Below are 22,320 nucleotides of genomic sequence, written 5' to 3' on the forward strand. Positions count from 1 at the left end.
CTTTGCATCATTTAATTTTAAGTGACTCTCAATCATCCAGTTCCTTATATCAGCTATACAGTTTTCCAGTTTTTGTACATTTTCATCTATTTCCGTTTGAACTGGTCTGCAAGTGAAATAAAGTTGTAGGTCATCCGCATACATATGATAACTGACACCATGTCTCTGTACAATATATTGAATGGGTAGTGTGTAAATATTAAAAAGTTGCGGACCGAGAACAGATCCCTGTGGGACCGAAAAATCTATACTTACTGAGGCAGAGTGAGCATCATGTATACAAACTTCTTGTGATCTATGACTAAGATAAGACTCAAACCACCTTAAAACTATACCACTTAGACCTATTTCTTTCAATCTATAAGACAAAATGCGATGATTAACAGTATCAAAGGCACTGCTGAGATCTAGCAATACCAAACCTGTAACGTTTCCATTATCCATACCAGTAAGTATATCATTGGTTACCCGTAACAAAGCACTTTCCACACTATGCATCTCCCTATATGCTGACTGGAAAGGATTATGCAAATTTTCATTCTTCATGTAAGTTTGTAGTCGATTTGAAACAACTCTTTCGATCAGTTTGCCAAGGTATTTCAGATTTGCTACTGGTCTATAATTCTTCAAATCTTGTCTGTCAAGTGAGTGTTTTTTCAGTAGGGGTTTGATAATGGCATGCTGCAAACATTCAGGAAATGATCCACACTTCAAGGACATATTAACTATGTCAGTGATGTAAGGAGCAAAGTCACTGACAAATTCTTTAATTAGACAAGTGGGTATAGGATCTAAACCACATGAAGATACAGGGGAATTCATGATAATTTTCCTAATTTCAATAATTGTGGCAGGAGCAAATTCAGACATACCAGTGGCAGTGATAGGAACAATATTTGAAAAGGCATCAGTACTTGTGTTAAAACTAAGAGTGGCTAATTCTTCTTGAATACCTCTTATTTTACCTACGAAATAATTACAAAAACGATTCGCTAGATCATGATCATTATCTGTGTTAGGATATATTGGATCCTTCTTCCTGTCTAATAATTTGTTAACAATTTTAAACAAACGTCTCTGGTTTCCTGAACAATCTGCAATGGAAGAAGAATAATACCGTTTCTGTGCTTGGTCCATCATTTGAGACACACGTTGCTTCTGCTCCACATATAGAAGTCGGTCAGCAGGATTTCTAGAAGATCTCCAACGCCGCTCAAGTCGACGTCGAAGACGCCTTGCACTACGAATGTCATCAGTCATCCATGGTGCCCGAGGCTTGATAACGATTGTTCGAGTCTTCTTTGGAGCAAGCTGATCAAGTAAACTATGTAGAGAGTTCTCATAATGGTTGACACATGAAGAAACGTCGTTGTGTTCAAAATCGATGGACGATAACGCTGCATGGACACCGGTTTGAAACTTTGCACGATCCATCAGTTTTAAGTTTCGTGTGACGATTGATTGACGAACAGCTTTAGGTTTCCTTAAAAGCAAGTTGCACTGAATTGCAAAGTGATCCGATAGTCCCGGAAGAATGGCGACATCTGAGAGGACATTTTCTGATTCTCGAGATATAAGAAGATCTAAGGTATGTCCATAGCGATGAGTCGATTCCTGAACATGTTGCTTCATCCCATACATAAATAACAGATCTAGAAACTGTCTTGCGTTTCTGTCAGTTCTATCATCAACCCAAATATTGAAATCTCCTGTAATCAAGATTTCAGACGGACAAAGAAGGTATGCATCTAACAGCGTATTAAACTCTTCGAGGAATATGCTAAAAGGTAGGTGGCGTCCTTGGTCGTCAGAAACTTCTGGACGATAAATTACAATAAGTCTAACTGAACGGGAGTCACTTGAAACCAATACATGAAGACATTCAAAGGATCTGTATGGTGTAACCTGCTGAACAGTTATGGACAAGGAAGATTTAAACAACAGACCAACTCCTCCCCCTGGCTTCTCTCCTCTTGATCGATGCTCAAAGCTGTAACCATCTGGAGTGATTCTACTAATAACAGCGTTGTCACCATCTCTCAACCAAGTTTCACATATAGCTATGATGTCAAAGTCATTTTCAAGAACAAAGTCAGTGAATGCTGAAGACTTATTCCTGACCGATCTCATGTTCAAGATACACAGCTTGGTGAAATGAGGAACAGTTTTCACAACAGTCAGGTTTCCCTGTCGTTGATTTAAACATTCTTCATTCTGTGGCTGAGCTGGTAGGTCTGCACGTGGCCGAAAAACAACAGGAATAGAATAATGTTCGCAGGAAGAAGTCCTCTTACGCTTATGGTGACTGCCATGTGTTCCCCTTCGGGTTTTCTTCTTACGCTTATTAATTCCAAGAGATATAATCGTCTGACGTAAACTATTCGATATTGGTAACTTACAGTCTTTCCATTGAAGAAGCTCCGTTGAAGTATACTTCACTTTGGGTTCAGAAGAAACCTCATTGGAGCGAACATCGCTAGTTCCAGGAGTGAGTGATATCTTAGACGGTTGCCCTTCAGGACCAGGATTTGGCTCAATGTCTCCATTTTTAAGTAACTCAAGCTGGAAGGTAGCATCACAGTTCGAGTTGTAGGAGATCCTTCTCTGTAGAAATTGTTTTCTAGTGAGGGGTTGCTGTACTAAAGGATGACCAAATGGCTTTTCAATGAAGTGCTCAGTCCCATTCAGGCAAACAATAAGACACACAGGAACAAGCAAGCTCAGATGAAAGAATCCCATTGTGTACAAGTTCTGGTTCAACTCTAAGTTACACAAAAGGCTTATATAACATGTATTGAAGTACACAGTACACAATACTTACAATGTACATCATGTATAGGCAGCCATGGCTTCTTGCCTTGACTACGATATGCAATGCTGCCAAAAATTTAAATGCAGTAAAGATACATTAAAACATGCAAAAATGTTATGAAAATGGTCTAGCAGCACCCTGACAACTTGCTGAGACTAGTACCAACAAATACAAATAACAGCTATATAATAAACACAGTGAAAAAAGCTATTAACTAAGAGCCCTGTGGAGAGCAACACAAGGTGTGCTAATCCACATATATTTGTGTTATTTGTGATCCAAGAGTAGATATGATATTGTTGCTTGTACAAGAGCCCATCTTATGTGTAACGTGTTTATATCCTGAAGTCAAACCTAGATAAACCTGAAATTGATAAACAAAAAAAAAACTGGCCTCAGTTACTAAAGGAGTATGAGAGATGTAGTTTCATTTGTTTTATTTACTCGAAGTGAATTATCATTGAGTGTCTCGCACCATTTATTCTTGCATTCATGCACTCTATTGCCCCACATAACGGCATCATGCAATACAAGTTTAAATTTCATCCCCAACTGTGAAACTTATTGAAGCTTCAATTGCTTGACGTTCACTCGGAAGCAAGTATTTCAGGGGAAAAAATGACAATTTTGACATGGGATAATTTGTTCTCATATATTGGCATATCTTACATTCGATCTATATCTAGGAATTTCACCCCAAAGTGCCTTAATCATGTAAACCAATTTAAAGTAATGAAAACCGACCGACAGGCCTATTCTAAAAGGGCCACCCTCTTCATTTTACTCGAAATAAACAGTCGTGGACTTTGGTTGTTCTCACAATCAATCGACGCGAAAGACCCCTCAAGTCTGCGCATGAGCAGACGAAGTAGCATTCCATCAATATTCATAAACTCCATGCCATCATCAAAGAATCGCTCCGCTTCTGAGAACAAGAAATAGAAAGTTTTCGCAGTCACCACACGTGCGACCGCTCTATACAATAAGCCAGTTCGTAGTTCCTTTCTGCGCATGATCAAAAGATTCTACGCATGATCAGAAGAAGGTCATTTGTACTAAAGTGACATGGTGCTTTAAAATCTACTGAGAAAAGCATCAACTTTGATGTCTTGATCATGTCGATTATTCATATATTCTTTTGAATTGTCGTTTTCATTTACATCCACAAAAAAAACAATGCTTCCACGAACGACTTGTATTTCACAGTTTGTCAAGTACATTGAGAAATGAAAGGTCATTTGACCAAAATTGCCCATGAAGTAACTACAAACTGGTCCTTAAAACTGCTAGTCAAATCAGCTAAGAGGCTTTGTCGAAAATTGGTAGACCGGGTGGGTGTTTCATAAAGCTGATCGTAAGATACGAATGACTTTACGCACGACTGGTGATCCTTTCTTGTGCTATGTGATATCACTATGTAATTGAATTATGACCTAAGAACATGTTCCAGTCGTGCGTAAAGTATTTCGTAACTTTACGAACAGCTTTATGAAAAACCCACCCGGACAGTAGGGTCGTCTCGTGACTCTGGACAACTATATTTGCAACTGTTCTTCCGGTCCAAATCTGCGGATGATTTGCTGTCCCGGTTCTCCAACTTTCGCCAAAAGCCTCTCAGCTTATTTGACCTATTTACATTAAAGAGAGCGGTCGTTTAGTGATTGCCAAAACTCTCTAATGTACGGCTTACAAAATAAGCTGAGAGGCTTTGTCGAATGTTGGTAGACCGGGACAGTAGCGTCGTCACGTGACTCTGGACAACTATATTTGGAACTGTTCTTCCGGTCCAAATCATCTGATGATCTGCTGTCCTGGGGAGCGTTTCATGAAGGGAATTCGTCCGACAAGTTCTGTTTTATCCGACAATTACCATAGTAACACTACCTCTCAGCCAATCAGAATCAAGGAAAGATGTCAGATCTGACAACTTGTCGGACAAAAATGTTGATGAAATGCCCCCCTGGTCCTCCAACTTTCGACAAAAGCCTCTCAGCTTATTTTACTTGTATTTTCAAAGGAATTGATGTGTTGTAGAGAGAGGATGCTTAGTGATGTACAACTTAAGGCGACCGCACACCTTACGACTGGTCTGCGACCCGATTTCAGAATAAAACGTAGTATAGTTTGATGCTAATATTGAGACTTGGAATATTTCACTGTGTAATGTTCTAAATCATCGTACGATTACTTATGGTCAAATCTATGACTATGCTGTCATCCTTCTTAGAATAAAAATAATTTGATATCTAGTCGTAATGACGTCCTACATGTAGCAGTCGTACGATTGGCTACGATTTGAAACTAATTTGGCTTTTACTTCAAAATATAGGATTGCAATCTTTCAAAATGGTTGTAATATTAGTATTTCAATTAATTTTAACCTGAAATGAAATGATATGTTCCATTCCCATCTTCAAAAAATGAGTAAAATGCGATTTGTTCCAAAATCGGATCGCGAACAGTCGTAATGTGCATGCGCGGTGGCCTTAACAAAAACACTGACTACACGTCCCCCTCTTCTTTTTGCAGGCTGTCGGATTACATTCCCATGGTGGTTCGGGCCACGACCACGCCGACCACGGCCCGACCAGCCCCGAGCTAGCCTATGTATGGAAATGCCTCGTGATAGTGGTATTCATCTACGTGTTCTTCCTGATCGAGAGGATTGCTAGTATGACCGGAGTAAGTATATACAGACATGCAAGATGCAGGCACACCAAAGGTATCGACTCCAAACCAACCAAGTTCAATGTAATGGAAGTATCCTGTTCAGTTTGGGCGATGTGACTGATTCTTTATTTCTTTGTTAAAATTTCTCATGTTGCATCGGCCTCTCTCCTTGATATATTGTTATTATTAGTAGTAGTGTTATTACAAGTACTACTTGTAGTAGCATTAGTAGTGGTAGTAGTAGTAGTAGTTGACCCTTTTAATATATATATAAACATTTTAATTTTTTTTATAGATTAAGACAGACTGTTCAGACAGTAATTTTATATTTCACTCTCTTCCTTTTTATTTCATATCCGTTACTCTTGTTTTTCTTTTATTATTATAATTGATTTTCTAATTTATTTATTTAAGTATAATTTTTAGAGGGGGGGGGGGGGGGCACAAGCCCCAACTATACGCCAGTGTTATTATTTTTTATTAGGGTTGTTTTTATTATCATATTATTATAGGTGTTGTTATCATCATCATCCTTATCATATTCTTCTTCCTCTTCTACTTATTCTTATGATTATTAATTATTATTTAGATATGTTAACATTTTTAATTATTATCATGATCATTATTATCTTCACTATTATCTTTATCATTATAATTGATTCTATCATATATAATTATGATCATTTCATTCGTTTCTCCCCAGGTCTGTGGACATGATCATTCCTTAGATAAGGCAGCAATGGGAACAGACACAGCTAAGACCCCCATTACCGCCTTCCAACGGACCACAAAGGTGTCCGATTCTACGCGGGAACTGGTAAGAACATTTTGGCTTTTCTTTGTCAACCCCACAGGGGGAGGGGCGTTGGGGGCACTCACCTATATTGGCGGTATGGGTATGCGCGATCCATTTCGCGCCTTGCCAGCCTTTTACTAAGCATATCCTTTTCACCATTTTTTCATTGCCCAACGGTTCTCCCTCCTTCCTAAGCCCCTATTTTTCATGCTTCAGTTCCCGCCCCCCCCCCCCTCTATTTCATGATACAGTTTCCAAGTACCCCATTTCTTTGCAGAGAGCCATCTGACTTGTAAGTTGTTAAGCCTCAGTTTTCATAAGGAAATCAGTTCTAAAAGGGATGGTCTGGGTTGAAAGTATAGCTTAATAAATAGAGTAGAATTCACTCAGCAAAATGCCGAAAATTTCATCAAAATCGGATAACAAATAACAAAGTTATTGAATTTTAAAGTTTAGCAATATTTTGTGAAAACAGTCGTCATGAATGTTCACTAGACGGGCTGATGACGTCACATCTCCACTATCCGTTTTCTTATTTTGTATTTTATTATATGAAATTAGGTTTATTTCATTTTTTTCCTCCAAGAACTAGAAAAATTGGATTGAAACTGATTTAGTGCTTTAGATATTTCTTGCTGCAACTTATTTCATTATAAGAGAGACATATTATTCACACAAATACGTAAAAATAACTGTATTATTTGTTATCCGATTTTGATGAAATTTTCGTCATTTTGCTCAGTGAGTATGGTTTCAGACTTAGGGTCCTGGGAATAATTTATTGCCTGTAGGTCCTGATGTAAATTTGAAAAGCGAAAAAAATGTTTTCATTGCAAAATAGAGGTCAAATCGGTCCCGAGAATTTTGAAAAGCAAAAAAAAGCAAAAAAAGAACAAACAAACCAAAAAAAGAAGCAAAAACAAACAAACAAAACAAAATGAAACAAAATGAAAGTTTTTCGCTAAAAAATGGAGGTTGAATTGGTCCCAAGAAATCTGAAAAGCAAAAAAGAACAACAACAAAAAGTTCATTTTGGTAACCATGGTAACTGACATTTATTAATATTTACACATCTCTCAGAATACCTGGAACACCCCTCTTCCCAGAGTTATGGGTCCAAACACCCCTACCGTTTCGAAAACTGAGTGCCCGCCCCCAGGGTAAGCTCCTTTGTTCCATGTTTTACTTTTCTTTGACAGAGTCACTGCTATTTGGATAATTTCAAGTTCATTCATTTCTTCTATTTATAAATAATATGATTGACATGCTTTTCGATACATTCGAGATCACTATGAATTATGAATCGAAAATCAATAAATAAATCGAATTATTTACTTCAATTAAATAACTCTTTTAACACATTCTTGTATAACAAATTTGGCGATTTCCAGCGAAAGTCCTTCATTATCTTATATTACGGGTAAAGAAACGAGAATAGCTCCTGCCAAAAAAAAGGTTAGTTTCACATGACTCCAAAATGTCAAACCATCATCGAGAGTTCCGAAACGTAGGACGAACTGCTGATCAACAAATTTCGACAAAGACCTCTTAGCTGTTCATTGTGATATGAAAGGCATTTTGAATAATATTCACGATGTTCTTGAACATCTTATTATTATGTTTTACAGGCAACGGCTGAGAACGGCGAAGATGAGAAGGTCAGATACATGAAAGGTAAATTTTATAATTTTTAAGCATTCTTTGTCTTCAAATCGTTTATGTAAGCAGTATGGCAGATGCATCCTTCCCCTAGGTCCAATATCGGATAGATGATTTTTTTTTATAAAAGGAAAAAAAAGAGCTTAAGTAGAAAAATAATAAACCTACGTCAGCGACTCGCTGGATCTTTGTGGACGTAGACTGGTGGAAAACGGGTAAAAGGCAATGGAGTTTTAAAAAGAAATGGTTGTGAAATTAAAGTGAACTTCCATAAAAACAAGACTCGAATGCCTGTCATGCCAAAGCACAACAGAAAAGTAATGTCGAAAATTGGTGATTCAAAATACCAATTTAGTTCTGGACTCTGACAGAGAGACATAATTGCAACATAAGTCAGCTCCGAAACTAAGGACGAAATCAGAGCGCTATTCCGGTTCACCAAATTTCGACAAACACCTCACCATTAACATCATTATCATCAACATCATCATCATTATCATCAATATCATTATCATCAACATCATCATTATCATCAACATCATCCTTACCATCAACGTTATCATCATTATCAACATCATCATCATTATCATCAACATCATCATCGTTATCATCAACATCATCATTATCATCAACATCATCATCATCAACATCATCATCAACATCATTATCATCAACATCATCATCATTATCATCAACATCATTATCATTATCAACATCATCATCATTATCAACATCATCATCGTTATCATCAACATCATCATCATTATCATCAACATCATCACCATTATCATCAACATCATCGTCATTATCATCAACATCATCATCATTATCATCAACATGATCATCATTATCAACATCATCATCATTTCATCAACATCATCCTTAACATCATCATCATTATCATCAGCATCATAATCATTATCATCAACATCATCATCAGTATCAACATCATCCTTACCATCAACATCATCATTATCATCAACATCATCCTTACCATCAACGTCATCATCATTATCATCAACATCATCATCATTATCATCAACATCATCCTTACCATCAACATCATCATCAACATCATCATCATTATCATCAACATCATCATCATCATCATCAACATTATCATCAACATCATCATCATTATCATCAACATCATCATCATTATCATCAACATCATCCTTATCATCAACATCATCATCATTATCATCAACATCATCATCATTATCATCAACATCATCCTTACCATCAACATCATCATTATCATCAATATTGTCCTTACCATCAACGTCATGATCATTATCAACATCATCATCATTATCATCAACATCATCCTTACCATCAACGTCATCATCGTTATCATCATCATTATCATCAACATCATCATCGTTGTGGCGTGTGATACGTCAAACAAAACCCAAGAATTAGACCGAGTCCTGACTATGATGTTGATGAGACTGACTGAGGGTTCAATATCATTGGGCTTGTATCACAAAAATTAGGGAAATTAACAACTAAACCGATAGGCGACATTCTTTCCATGACTACAAAATCAATGCGCCCTCAGTCGGTGACTACAAATCTAAATAAAAAATCGATTTACAAGATAAAACAAAACAGTATCAAAAGAAATTAGAAATTACAAAAAAAAAACGTATCCTGTACACGACATCCCGGCCCCCTTAAATGAGAAGCCTTTCTGAGCATTTAACTATTCATTCCTTTACGAAATCAAAATTACATAAAAACTCTCTATGTTCATCATGAATTCTTATATTAAATTTTTTTTGTAACTAACAACCTTTACCTTTGAAATATTCTTTTATCAAAACCAAAATTCACAACTTCAGTTGATTAACTAGGCCTTAACCTATTTTAAGTATTTTATGTTTTCACAATGAAGAAACCTTTTTAAACAAACTGCATTAACTAGCCAAAAAATCTTTTGCATTCATACATGTCATAAGGACAGATGAAAATTACAAAATCCAAAATAGCAATAAGTACACTGCAATGACTGCAACATCCTTCTTAACGTCACCATGACAACAACACCAAGTTCAGAGCCTCCAACTTTCCTTGCCTGAAGAAGCATCATTTTGGTAAACATTTGACACAAAAGGAACTGATTCCTAACTATAATTCCATACACCAGGAATGACACTGAAAATGTTTAATCAAAACGACGTTTTCATTCTGGCTTAGAAAAAGGACATCTGTGACACTATGAGAAAATTACTATAATATGCGAAACATGCAATCAGAAAAACCAGCTGTTTCTCAACACATTAATTTTTTTGCATAATACAAATGTAAACTCCGACTTGAACTTCCTACGAAGAGTTGAACTCTTGACATTTTCCTTTTACACAATACAAAAGACAAACTGTTCTACGAACGCCTTAACAAGAGCATATAACATTCAATACATTTCTAAAGTTCTGCTTCATAATAAATTGGCATTTCTTTCATTCATCATATCAAATTGACAACATTTATATTTCTAAACCATCATTCGAAGTGCATATCATTATATAATAACTCACAATTGTCTTTTCTCTTTTAATAAAACTAATCTGCATAAACTTTGCCTAGCATGACATATTAATTCTCTCACTAACGAAAATAATCCTGAATTTCTATAACAATCCCTTTTTTGGCAATTTCTTCTTCCACCACATTCAACTTTAGTATAGTGACCTAACACAAATACAAATGTATACATGTTTTTGCTGCAGATCAAATCCTGTTAAATCAGATTTGCAATTCACACTGGAAATCATGAATTTTCTATTAAAATTTACATAACCCAATGAACTTTGTCACATCTTTTACAATGTGTCAACTGAGCAAATTTCTTGAAAAAATGACAACATGCACATTTTTTTTTTTTACAAATGCATGAATAAACATGAATATTCTGGCAGATAAGTCCACATGTGTGTTGATACACAACCTTCTTAATCAGTTTATAAGTTCAAGTCTATTTCTTGTAAATGATTCAACGTTAGTTCTTGTCTCAGTTCAGTTTTCAGTTATCAAATATCAGTACTGTACTGGTAAGACTACTGTTGATACGCTGACCGCGTTAAGGTCCAGTTAAATCCAGCTCACAAGCCTTTTCAATCACACTATAAACTTCCCGTGATTATATGATAATGATATAACAGTTTGACACTTGATGTCAGTAATCACTGTCGACATCATGATATTAAATTGTCGTAGACATATAGTAATGCTTTCACGAAACAGGTTCCATATGATTTCATAATTTGACGATTATCAATGACTTCACAATGCTCATATCGCGATCAAAATTGATATTATTCTCGCCAAGACAATCGTTGATCCAGTTATCATAAATTACATATATTTTACAAGTTTCTCTATCTGCGATCAATTAGGTCCTGACCTAGCGCTCTAAATTAGCACAATGAATAATTTATTTCCAGAATAATGTTCAATATTGACATAGTTGAAATAATGATGCTAGACTTTGTTTGGATTTGCCGCGGTTGACGCCTTTCTTGCCTAGAAAGCCTGGATAAGTCTTCCAAGCAGTCACAAAATAAGTGAAGAGTTTCCATTGGCATCAATCACAAGGCGACTAATTTGTAGATTGCGATGCGAAGGTTTCAACGTTTCGAATTTACACATGAGGTAAGTATTCTCTTGACTAGTATTTAAAGTCCGCTAACTCTGAGTCATCTTCGAGACATCTGGTCTGTTACTTCCGGAAGTAGCTGTAGCCTCCTGTCCAACAGAAGTAAGAGCTTCGAATTCACATCTTCATCATCATAGACCTGTGTTGATTCTCTTGTTGAAGGCCTGCTACTGACGATGCCTGGGATCTTGGAGAAAAGCTCTATCAGACCTTCATCCTTCTCAGGAGCTGCATCAAGAACATCCTTAGCATATGATTCCTCCAGCAAAAACTTCATCTCCCCTTGTAGTTAGGATGCACATGTAGACAGCCATCCTTATCCAGTCGAGTCTTCATGGAGTCTTGTCTGCTTGTCACTGAAGGATTATTTGGCTGATCCTGAGTTAGGGTGGGAGATGGAAGTTGGCAATCATCTCGATCAACTCCACCTTGCTTATAAGTTTGTTGAGGTTCGACTCTCAGTGGCAGGTCTCCTGTAGCAGAAACGAAGTTAGATGAAGCTTGATGATTCAGAAGACTACTTTCATTTCCTAGTGGTCTATTTAACGTCCACCCAAGTGCTGTCCTGATGGCATAAACTTCACCTGGAGCACCTGCTCTGATTTCCAGTGTCATCAGAGCGTCGGGCATATCCTGTCCGATAAGTAAAGATACCTCCTTTCCTGATGTCACTTGGAGATTAATACCAAAAAGATGTTGATATCTGGAGATCTCTTGTTCAGTGGCCATGTTCACTGTACTGATATTCAGGCTTGAACGTGCAAGGAACTCAGCATCTATCTTCTTGCTTGATGTACCAGAAGACCCTTTTACACTCAGCTTCACCTCTTCACATTCCATGGTGTGGTTAGGAGCTTCTAGTGTAGATACTGATACGATCTTCTTTCGTCCCTTTGTCTGGACCTTCTCTGCTATTTCCTTCAGACAAAATGAGTTTGTGGAATCAGAATCCAGCAAAGCAAAAGTCTCAATAGCTCCTCCTACTTCACCTGGGACACTAACAGTGACCGGTACTATCGGAAGAGCGATTCTGCTAACTCCGGCCCCCATGACGCCACAGCTGGCATGGGAAGATACATCGCTGTCAGTTTGAGTAGACGCGTCACTCGCACTGAGAAGTGTAGGGCGCTGAGGAGATGCCATCCTTCTCCCAGTATGGAGAAACTTTGTATGTCTTTGATCGCATCCTCTAACAGAGCAGGTTCTGTTGATGTTGCATCTAGAACAAATATGCCCAGGTAAGAGGCAATTGTAACACAATCTGTTCTTGAAGGCAAAATCAAAGCGGTCATCAGGATTCATGTTTTTGAACTCCTGGCAGCCAAAAAGATCATGGCTTGCATTACACATGATGCAGTTCTGAGTAGATGGATTGGCGGAAGTGGTAAATACGCTCACCTGACCTCTACCTGACATGGTTCTTACTTTGTCATTACTTCCGCTCTTTTTTCCTCCAGTAAGAAGGGCACCAAATACAGGATTATTGAGCTCATCCGCTGCATCAGTGATAAAGTCAACTGCATCTTGGATAGTAGGCTGTCTTCCAACATCTCTGATTGATTTCAGATGACGTACCCAGCGGCTCTTCAGGTGGAATGGCAAACGTTCAATGATCTTCACCAATTCACTCCTACAGCTTAACTCATGGAGCATTCCTATTGCCATCAAGGTTTCACCACAGGTCTTAAGCTGATCAGCGAAATCTCTCAGCTGTTCTGGATCATTTTGTATGACTGGTCCTTCTGTGATCTTCTTGATCCAGGCATCACATATCTTGAAGGTATTTCCAAATCGATAAGTCAGTAGCGTTCTTGCATGTAAGTATCCATCATCTGGATGCATCATTAGACAACAATGGATGATGTCTTTGGCAGCTCCACTACAAAGATGATATAACTTGAGTAGCTTGGTGTTATTGTTCAATGAAGAACTACCAATGACGCTGTCAAACGACCGCATGAATTCATAAAAATTCAAAGGGTTACCATCAAAGGACATAATGTTGGCAGTGGGAATGGCGATAGCTTCCAACAGCTGCTGATGTTGTTTCTGTCCTTGCTGTAAGTAATGGAAAATGTCAGAATGCATCTTACCCATCATCTTATCACTTTCACTGGTTGAAGAATTGTCACAAGTTGGTGTCAGTTTTGTCTTTGCCGGCATTGTTGAATTGCCTCTGGAAGGTTCAAGCTTACAAGATTCTTCAGTCTTGTCCTGTTCTAAAGGATCAGTCTTTCCTTTGACCTGGACATCTGACTGTGTACCCTTATAAACAGCTTCTTCTGCCTCTGCTACCTTCAATTTCATTTTAAGAAGAAGTTCAGCTTTCCTTTGTTTTAACTTGATTTCCTCAAGCTCACTTCTGCTTCTAAGGCAGCTCTCCTAGCCCTAGCTCGAAGTCTCCAACTAGCTGACGTGGTACTACTACTACTCCTCTGACTCACAAAGTCTTCGGGCCTGATGTCGTCTCTGTTCATTAAGTCATTGTGCATCTTGACACTGTCCATCTTTACAGAATCCTCCGACTTACTATTAACCTTAAAGGTGACTTCTTCATCTGTGCTGCCTTCCATTGCAGTGACGTACTTGAAGGAGGATGACACTGAAGACACTCAAGCTGATATTGAACTGTAGATGTGGCGTGTGATACGTCAAACAAAACCCAAGTATCAGACCGAGTCTTGACTATAATGTTGATGAGACTGACTGAGGGTTCAATATCATTGGGCTTGTATCACAAAAATTAGGGAAATTAACAACTAAACCAATAGGCGACATTCTTTCCATGACTACAAAATCAATGCGCCCTCAGTCGGTGACTACAAATCTAAATAAAAAATCGATTTACAAGATAAAACAAAACAGTATCAAAAGAAATTAGAAATTACAAAAAACCTTATCCTGTACACGACAATCGTTATCATCAACATCATCATTATCATCAACATCATCATCTTTATCATCAACATCATCTTTACCATCAACGTCATCATCATTATCAACATCATTATCATCAACATCATCATCGTTATTATCAACATCATCATTATCATCAACATCATTATCAACAACATCATCATCATTATCATCAACATCATCATAATAGCTCTATGTCCTTACCATCATCAACATCATCATTATCATCACCACCGTCATTATCGTCATCCTCATCATCCTCATTATCATCAACATCATCCTTACCATCAACGTCATGATCATCAACATCATCGTCATTATCATCAACATCATCCTTACCATCAACGTCATCATCATTATCAACATCATCATCATTATCATCAACATCATCATCGTTATCATCAACATCATCATTATCATCAACATCATCATCATCATCATCATCTTCGCACCCTTTGAGCGCACTACTCCATATGCTGTTGTAGAATGTCTACGCAGCGATATCAAATTTTATTTGATGGGCATTTTCAAAATGTCAATACATTTTCTGTGTTGTTGAATCCGTCTCTTTTTCAAATTCCCTCCAGGTTGTGGGACCGTTCCATTCATGATCGTAATGGGGGATGCTCTGCATAACTTCGGAGATGGACTTGCGATCGGAGCTTCCTTTACTCTCGGGATCTCTGCTGGACTCAGCACGAGCATCGCCGTGTTCTGCCACGAGCTGCCTCACGAGTTAGGTAATTGCGTCTTGTACATGTTTCAAAATGGTCAATTTCTAATTTCTCAGTAATTATCATGAACGATAAATGCATGCTATGATATAGCGCTATTTCCACCTTGATAAAAAAAAATGCTCGAGGCGTTTTAAGAAAGAGAGAGAGAGAGGAAGAAGAAGAGACCTCTGTTTTAATAGAGCGTCATTTTCATGTCAAGTAAGCGACGCACACTCCTTTTCAACTGAGCGGCAGAGGTTACTTATTGAGCGGCAAAGTGCTATTTGAGCACCGAGAAAGAGATAAATTACTGTCATTTAAACACATGTTTAACAAAATAAGAAGGTTTTAATTTTTAAGACCCCGTAGAAGAAGGAACAATACATAGTAAGAACGTTGTTTAAAATGTTTACACAACGCTGGCCTGGCTATTATGAATTTTTTAAGTAGTCGTTTGAGTTTGTAAACGAGTATTTGCAATTGAGAGAAGAAGAAGATAAAGAGAGATAAATAACTGTCATTCGAACAGACGTTGAAATATAAAAAAATACAGGGTTTGTGTTTCTGATGCCGTGTAGGAGAAGGAACAATACATATTAAAAACGCTGTTTAAAGGTCTATACATGTTTACATTTGCATGTGAAACAACCATATGCTTATTTTATTACATGTTGAATATTAAACGTTGACGCCTTTAAACAAGTGTTTAAACCGTGTAACGAGTACTCTAAAGTTCATGTCGTAAAAAGCGTTGTATAACTTTTAATTATCTTTGTTTAATGTGTACCTTGTTACTAAAATGATTTCAGTGGGAAGTAGACCGTGTATAAGGCCATGATGAGAGTCCGTTTATGTTGGTGAATCATAAGTTAATAGTGATTGTAAAAAGAATCCCCTGCAGCCCAGTAGACTTTATTTTATTGTTTTATTGAGTGATAAAAGGAGGTGATCAAATAAAGAAAGGACGTGGAGATATTTACAACAGAAACGCGACCTCTTTGGCACACCGACTTCTTAGTTCTTCATTTCTTACATGTATGTTCTTATTAACCCATCTACTTCAAATGACACTGAAGCTGTATTATTTTGTCAAACAGCCTTCTTCTTCTTCTTCTAAACTTCTCCTCGTCCTTCTCCTTTCTTTCTTTCTTTCTTTTTTTCTTTCTTTCTTTCTTTCTTTCTTTCTTTCCTCTCCTTCTTCTTCTCTTTCTTCCTGTTCTTTCTTTTTTTCCTTCTTCTTCTTTTCCCCTTCTTTATGTTCTTCTTTGTTTCTTTGTTTCTTTCTTTCTTTCTTTCTTCTTCTTCTCGGGTCACTACACAAGTCATGTCAAGTGTATATTAGGGTTAAACATGTTAAAAGACTCCTGCATGGGTCCAGTAATATAAAGGTTAGCGATTTGAACATTACTAAGCTTTGTGCGGCGGGCCCATGATCTTTGGCAGCAGCAACCATAAATGAATAACAAATTAAATGAAATTTAAATGTAACTGAAACGATTTTTGCCCTCTTATATGTTATATATATATTTTTGTTTTGTCTATAATCTATTTCTGTTGTTGTTTTGGCAAGGAAATTATTCACACCTTGCCACTTTCCACACGGTGCCAAAAGGGTACCCGGTAGGATGTTAAAGTAATTTTGGCTTTTCCAGTATTGTGTGCGCCTCATAAGAGATTAGCTAGAATACTCCCAAGGGAGTGGAGAATGCGATTCCATCGTGTGCGGTTATCACTAATTGAATCCGATAGTCGTATGCAAAAACAATGATGAGCGCGTAGATGCGGTATGTCTTACGCGCATTATGAAACCGGTATTTTTATATGACTTAGAGCCTGTCGCACTTAAATTCCAAATTGCATGCGGCATAAAAGACCTGGGGCCCGTTGCAGAAAGAGTTGCAATCAATCGCAACTCTAAAAATCATGCGCAACTTGATTTTCAACCAATCAACAGCGCGCATTTGGGACTTGCGTTTGATTTTTTGACTTACGTTTAAACGCAACTCTTTCTGCAACGGGCCCCTGACCGCATTGGTAAGATCATGCTATGAAAACGCGCACTACTGCAAATTATTTAATAAGATTGCGTGTTATTATGGTCTACGCGTCGGCATTTAAGTGCGACTGTCATACCTAAAGCTTTCTGAAGCACCCCCATATTATTATTATTATCATCATATTATTTTCATATTGTAAAACTATTACATCTCTGATTTCTCTTTCAAAAGGGGACTTGGCCATTCTTCTTAACCAAGGAATGCGCCTGCCAATAGCGGTGTTTTGGAACCTTCTCTCCGCGTGCACCTGCTTTTTGGGACTGTGGGTCGGCATCCCTCTCGCGCAGACGCAGAACGCAGCGGAATGGATTTTCGCTGCTACCGCCGGCACGTTTCTGTACGTTGGACTTGTACACATGGTGAGATCATCTAATTTTCTGACTAGAAATCATAAGCAATTCCATAGCAATTTTCTGGAACGTGGAGCTATGGGGATTGTACTAATTTGGCATTAGGGTAAACAAGCAATGACAATTGTATAGCCACCTTATACCGAACACCTTTTTTAATAATGTTTTTGGACCATGGCGAAATAGAAGTTCAAAAGTACTCGAGGAATTGATCCAGTGCCCCATTGCATAAAAGTTACTATTGCAACTTTGCTATCCAATGAGAAATACCATGATAACGCTGATCCACGGCCAATAACAATCAAGGATTCCATCCAAGTAATCATTGCATGGCAAAGTTACCATAATGGACATCACGCTTGGAGATTTGAAGAAGAAAAAAACATATCGCCAAAGACATATGTATCTGTTTTTGCTACACCCTCTTTTAATCTTCAGCTATCTTAATAGTTGAAAGTAAGTGACATTTTCTGTTCGATTTATAACTTCAATTATGTCGTTTCGTGCGTTATTAACATGTTTAAAAGGGAACATGATCCACAAGAAGAATACGTCTCCTCCACATTTCCGTTTTAACCCTTCGCATGCAATTAAATTCAACAATCGTAAAAATTAGTTTTCGACACTTACTTTATATTAGAGAAGCTAATCATTAGTTAAGGTTCTTAGATAACATTTATTACTCATCAGTATCAAATGTTCAAACTGATAACCTTGATGGAAAGAAAATAATATAGAAAAAATTGTCATTATTATTCCCCCAAACCAATTAAGCATGCAAAGAGTTAAAATATATATATAAATAAATATGTATATCATGTATAAATATATATTTATTCATATAATTATATACTGATATACAGTATGATTAAGAATGGTTGTTACTTACATTCCATGCTTTTCGTATACGTGGAAAGGTTGTTCAGCTTTGTATGTATTTTGTAATTCACGGAAACATGCCGTTCAAAATGAAAAAAAGAAGAAAATTTAATTTGAAATATTTGGTTTTGTTTTACTTTTTCGTTCTCAGCTCCCCCTTCTCCATTCCTACAAAGGCGAGAGAAAGGGAATCGTCTTCATTCTCCAGAATATCGGATTCCTGCTCGGGACACTCATCATCTTGCTCATCGCTCTCTACGAGGACGCCATCAACGTCTCAATCTGAACAGTTGACCTTCATCAGGACGAGCACGGAAGTAACATTTTATTTTATTCCTTTTATTTCCGTGAGGACTAGAGGTATCACAGGCCTAAATAATTTCTCATAGACTCATGTGTTAACATGGTTAAAGTGGCACTTAAACAAATCATAAAGAATAAAAAGGAAATTCGAGGGTTGAATGTTAACTAGCTGTGGATAGGATATGTCTGGCATTCCATAACTGACTAGAAAAGGGTACCTCGACCGGCTCATATTAAAAATAAATCGGCATTCTTGAAGACTACACCTGACAGGATCCGCGCCGTATAAGCTAAAACAACAACAACAACAAATTCATCGCTTGAGAGTGTAAAACGGGCCTAATTCTTCCGCCAGTAAAAAAATAGTTCGGAAGTGGTGATATATATTTCCAATTTGGAAAAAGGAAGTTCAGTAGGTACCCTCCCTAGAACCAGTGTTAGATTGTCAGTCATATTCATTCATTTTGCCAATCAGCAATATCAAATTTAAAAATTGAGAATGGGTTGCGGCTTGAATGAATTTTTTTTGCCAGCCAGTTGTAATTAGGCCCGTGTAACCTAGACATGCGAGACAAACGAAATGGGATCTCGAATCCAGACTGATAAAAGAATAGGCGGAAAAAGAGAGGGAAGGTGGTTTTCAGGGAAGGGGGAGGGGTGGGGTTTCGCTTCCTGTGTGGCCTGGGGAAGGCAAGGGATAGGGTAAGGGCTTTTAAGCGCATCACTCAATAGAGGAGAGAAGGAAGGGGTGAGCTCTTTCATAATAATTCCTCTCTATATATATATATATAGAAAAGGCCCGTTATTAGATAATTTAACTTACACTTAGAACTCCTTTATGTAATTAGATCTATCTTAATGAAAATATTTGTGTAATTTAATCTATTATATATTGAATTATTTTTTTTTCTAATTATGTACTCTTTGTAAGATGTCTTTCTATGTTCTCATATTTTGTAAACATGTATATTTCAGCCACTGGCTGCCAAGCGTGTATATATTGCCAATAAAACATTACTATACTATACTATAGATCAGGCTTGCGCAGTTTACTCTTTCATAAGATTTCGTTGGCTCATGCTGTTAATAATTAATAAAAATGTACAACAAGTTCAGATAATGCCTGTCAACCAGGGTTGGCGGATTTAAATCACGTTGATTTAAATCGTGATTTAAATCGCGATTTAAATCACCATGATTTTTTTTTAAAAATCATTGATTTAAATCACTTCCATTGAAACATGTACAAATCATGGACAAAGTATTTGTTCAATGCAGTTTTAATTCTTCAAGTCAACTGAAAAACTTTGAATTAACTTTATATCAATAAAAGATCAACAAAGTCTTCATATCTACTTAAAACAAATTAAAATCAAATTAATAAAATCAGGTAATTCCTTAAAAACTACAGATGTATGTTGTCAATAGGTACTCATTTTTGTAAATTATGTCGAGTTTTTCTTCTGAAATTTTACATTCTTTGTCAGTTATTATTAGTCAATTTCTTTCTTAACGTAAAGTTTTCACATAATCCAAAGACTTTTCAGAGAGCAGTTTGTAAAAAAAAATATAATACATAAAAGTCGATGAGAAAAGGTTTGTTGGCAGTTTTCCAGTTTTGATCCTTCGCCTACACATAACTACTTCTGTCATGTAAAATAAAAAATGATACCTGCATGTAATCAACATATTTAACATGCCTCTTATTTCGTATTGTTACATTTATCATACATTTGATGTTTTGAATAACATAATTATAAAAATCACATTAACATAATGTAGTACAGTCATAATTTGACTGTTGAGAAAAGCTTTCTCTTATAAACCTTTTAAGTCACTGCAGCCCATTTTATGTTCAGTGCTACAAATAATGGAAGTTTTGTATCTGCATGTAATAATGGAAAGAGCTCTATACATGTAACAACAATTTGCAAAACTCAGAATAAACATTTAACACTGTATTTTAACGTTAAGATGCAGGTACTTCAGTTACAATCATTGGCAGTTGTAAGCTGTGTCTCATTTAAAATAAAATACTTCTTTTTGTAATACATATGTTGTAATTTAAGCAGTTTTGCAGTTTTTGTCTCACCTGCGAAGCAGAGTGAGACTATAGGCGCCGCTTTTCCGACGGCGGCGGCGACGGCGGCGGCGGCGGCGGCGGCGGCGTCAACATCAAATCTTAACCTGAGGTTAAGTTTTTGAAATGACATCATAACTTAGAAAGTATATGGACCTAGTTCATGAAACTTGGCCATAAGGTTAATCAAGTATTACTGAACATCCTATTAAAGTTTCATGTCACATGACCAAGGTCAAAGGTCATTTAGGGTCAATGAACTTAGACCATGTTGGAGGAATCAACATCGAAATCTTAACCTGAGGTTAAGTTTTTGAAATGTCATCATAACTTGGAAAATATATGGACCTAGTTCATGAAACTTGGACATAAGGTTAATCAAGTATCACTGAATATCCTGCATGAGTTTCACGTCACATGACCAAGGTCAAAGGTCATTTAGGGTCAATGAACTTTGGCCAAATTGGGGATATCTGTTGAATTCCCATCATAACTTTGAAAGTTCATGGATATGATTCATGAAACTTGGACATAATAGTAATCAAGCATCACTGAATATTTTGTGCAAGTTTCAGGTCTCATGATTAAGGTCAAAGGTCATTTAGGGTCAATGAACTTTGGCCGAATCGGGGGTATCTGTTGAATTACCATCATAACTTTGAAAGTTTATTAGTCTAGTTCATTAAACTTGGACATATGAGTAATCAAATATCACTGAACATCCTGTGCGCGTTTCAGGTCACATGACCAAGGTCAAAGGTCAATGAACTTTGGCCGAATTGGGTTTATCTGTTGAATTACCATCAAAACTATGAAAGTTAATGGATTTTATTCATGAAACTTGTACATAAGAGTAATCAAGTATCACTGAACATCCTGTGCGAGTTTCAGGTCACATGATCAAGGTCAAAGGTCATGTATGGTCAATGAACTTTGGCCATGTTGGGTTTTTTGTTGAATAACCATCATATCTCTGTAAGTTTATTGGTCTCGTTCATAAAAAGTGGACATAAGAGTAACCATGTATCACTAAACATCTTGTGCGAGTTAGAGTAGTATTCAAAGTCAGCACTGCTGCTATATTGAACCGCGTGATGCAGGTGAGACGGCCAGAGGCATTCCACTTGTTATCCTTTAAGTTAAAAGTAAGTAGATTTTTTTCATACTTCATGGATCAAACAGATTTTTTTGTAGAGAATATGGGAATAAAAATTGTAGATTAATGTAAAAAAATCACAGTAACAGAATGTAGTATAGTCACCCTTTGACTAAGCTATCTCCTATATTGTTCTCCAAAACTGAGAGTTTTGCATCTATATCTGTAGCAAGAGAAGAGCTTTTTATCAAAAAGATCCTTAACATATACAGTTGTAGTCTCTCTTTGACTATTGTAAAGCTGTGACTAATTGAAAAAAATCATTGAT

The 22,320-nt window shown here is 36.9% G+C and overlaps 1 protein-coding gene across 1 annotated transcript in view; it reads left to right on the top strand.

The window, feature by feature from the left end:
* LOC121416976 (zinc transporter ZIP4-like) overlaps window positions 1-18,892 on the top strand; it is a 28,971-nt gene extending 10,079 nt beyond the window's left edge. The window contains exons 7-12 of the mRNA XM_041610520.1: window positions 5,342-5,494; window positions 6,186-6,299; window positions 7,907-7,952; window positions 15,099-15,251; window positions 17,456-17,643; window positions 18,665-18,892. Of these exons, the coding sequence (XP_041466454.1) occupies window positions 5,342-5,494; window positions 6,186-6,299; window positions 7,907-7,952; window positions 15,099-15,251; window positions 17,456-17,643; window positions 18,665-18,799 (789 nt within the window). The 3' untranslated portion in view covers window positions 18,800-18,892. The remainder of the gene's footprint in view (window positions 1-5,341; window positions 5,495-6,185; window positions 6,300-7,906; window positions 7,953-15,098; window positions 15,252-17,455; window positions 17,644-18,664) is intronic.
* Window positions 18,893-22,320: the final 3,428 nt, after the last annotated feature.

Source organism: Lytechinus variegatus, chromosome 6, assembly GCF_018143015.1.
Source record: "Lytechinus variegatus isolate NC3 chromosome 6, Lvar_3.0, whole genome shotgun sequence".
In the NCBI taxonomy this organism is placed as follows: Eukaryota; Metazoa; Echinodermata; class Echinoidea; order Temnopleuroida; family Toxopneustidae; genus Lytechinus; species Lytechinus variegatus.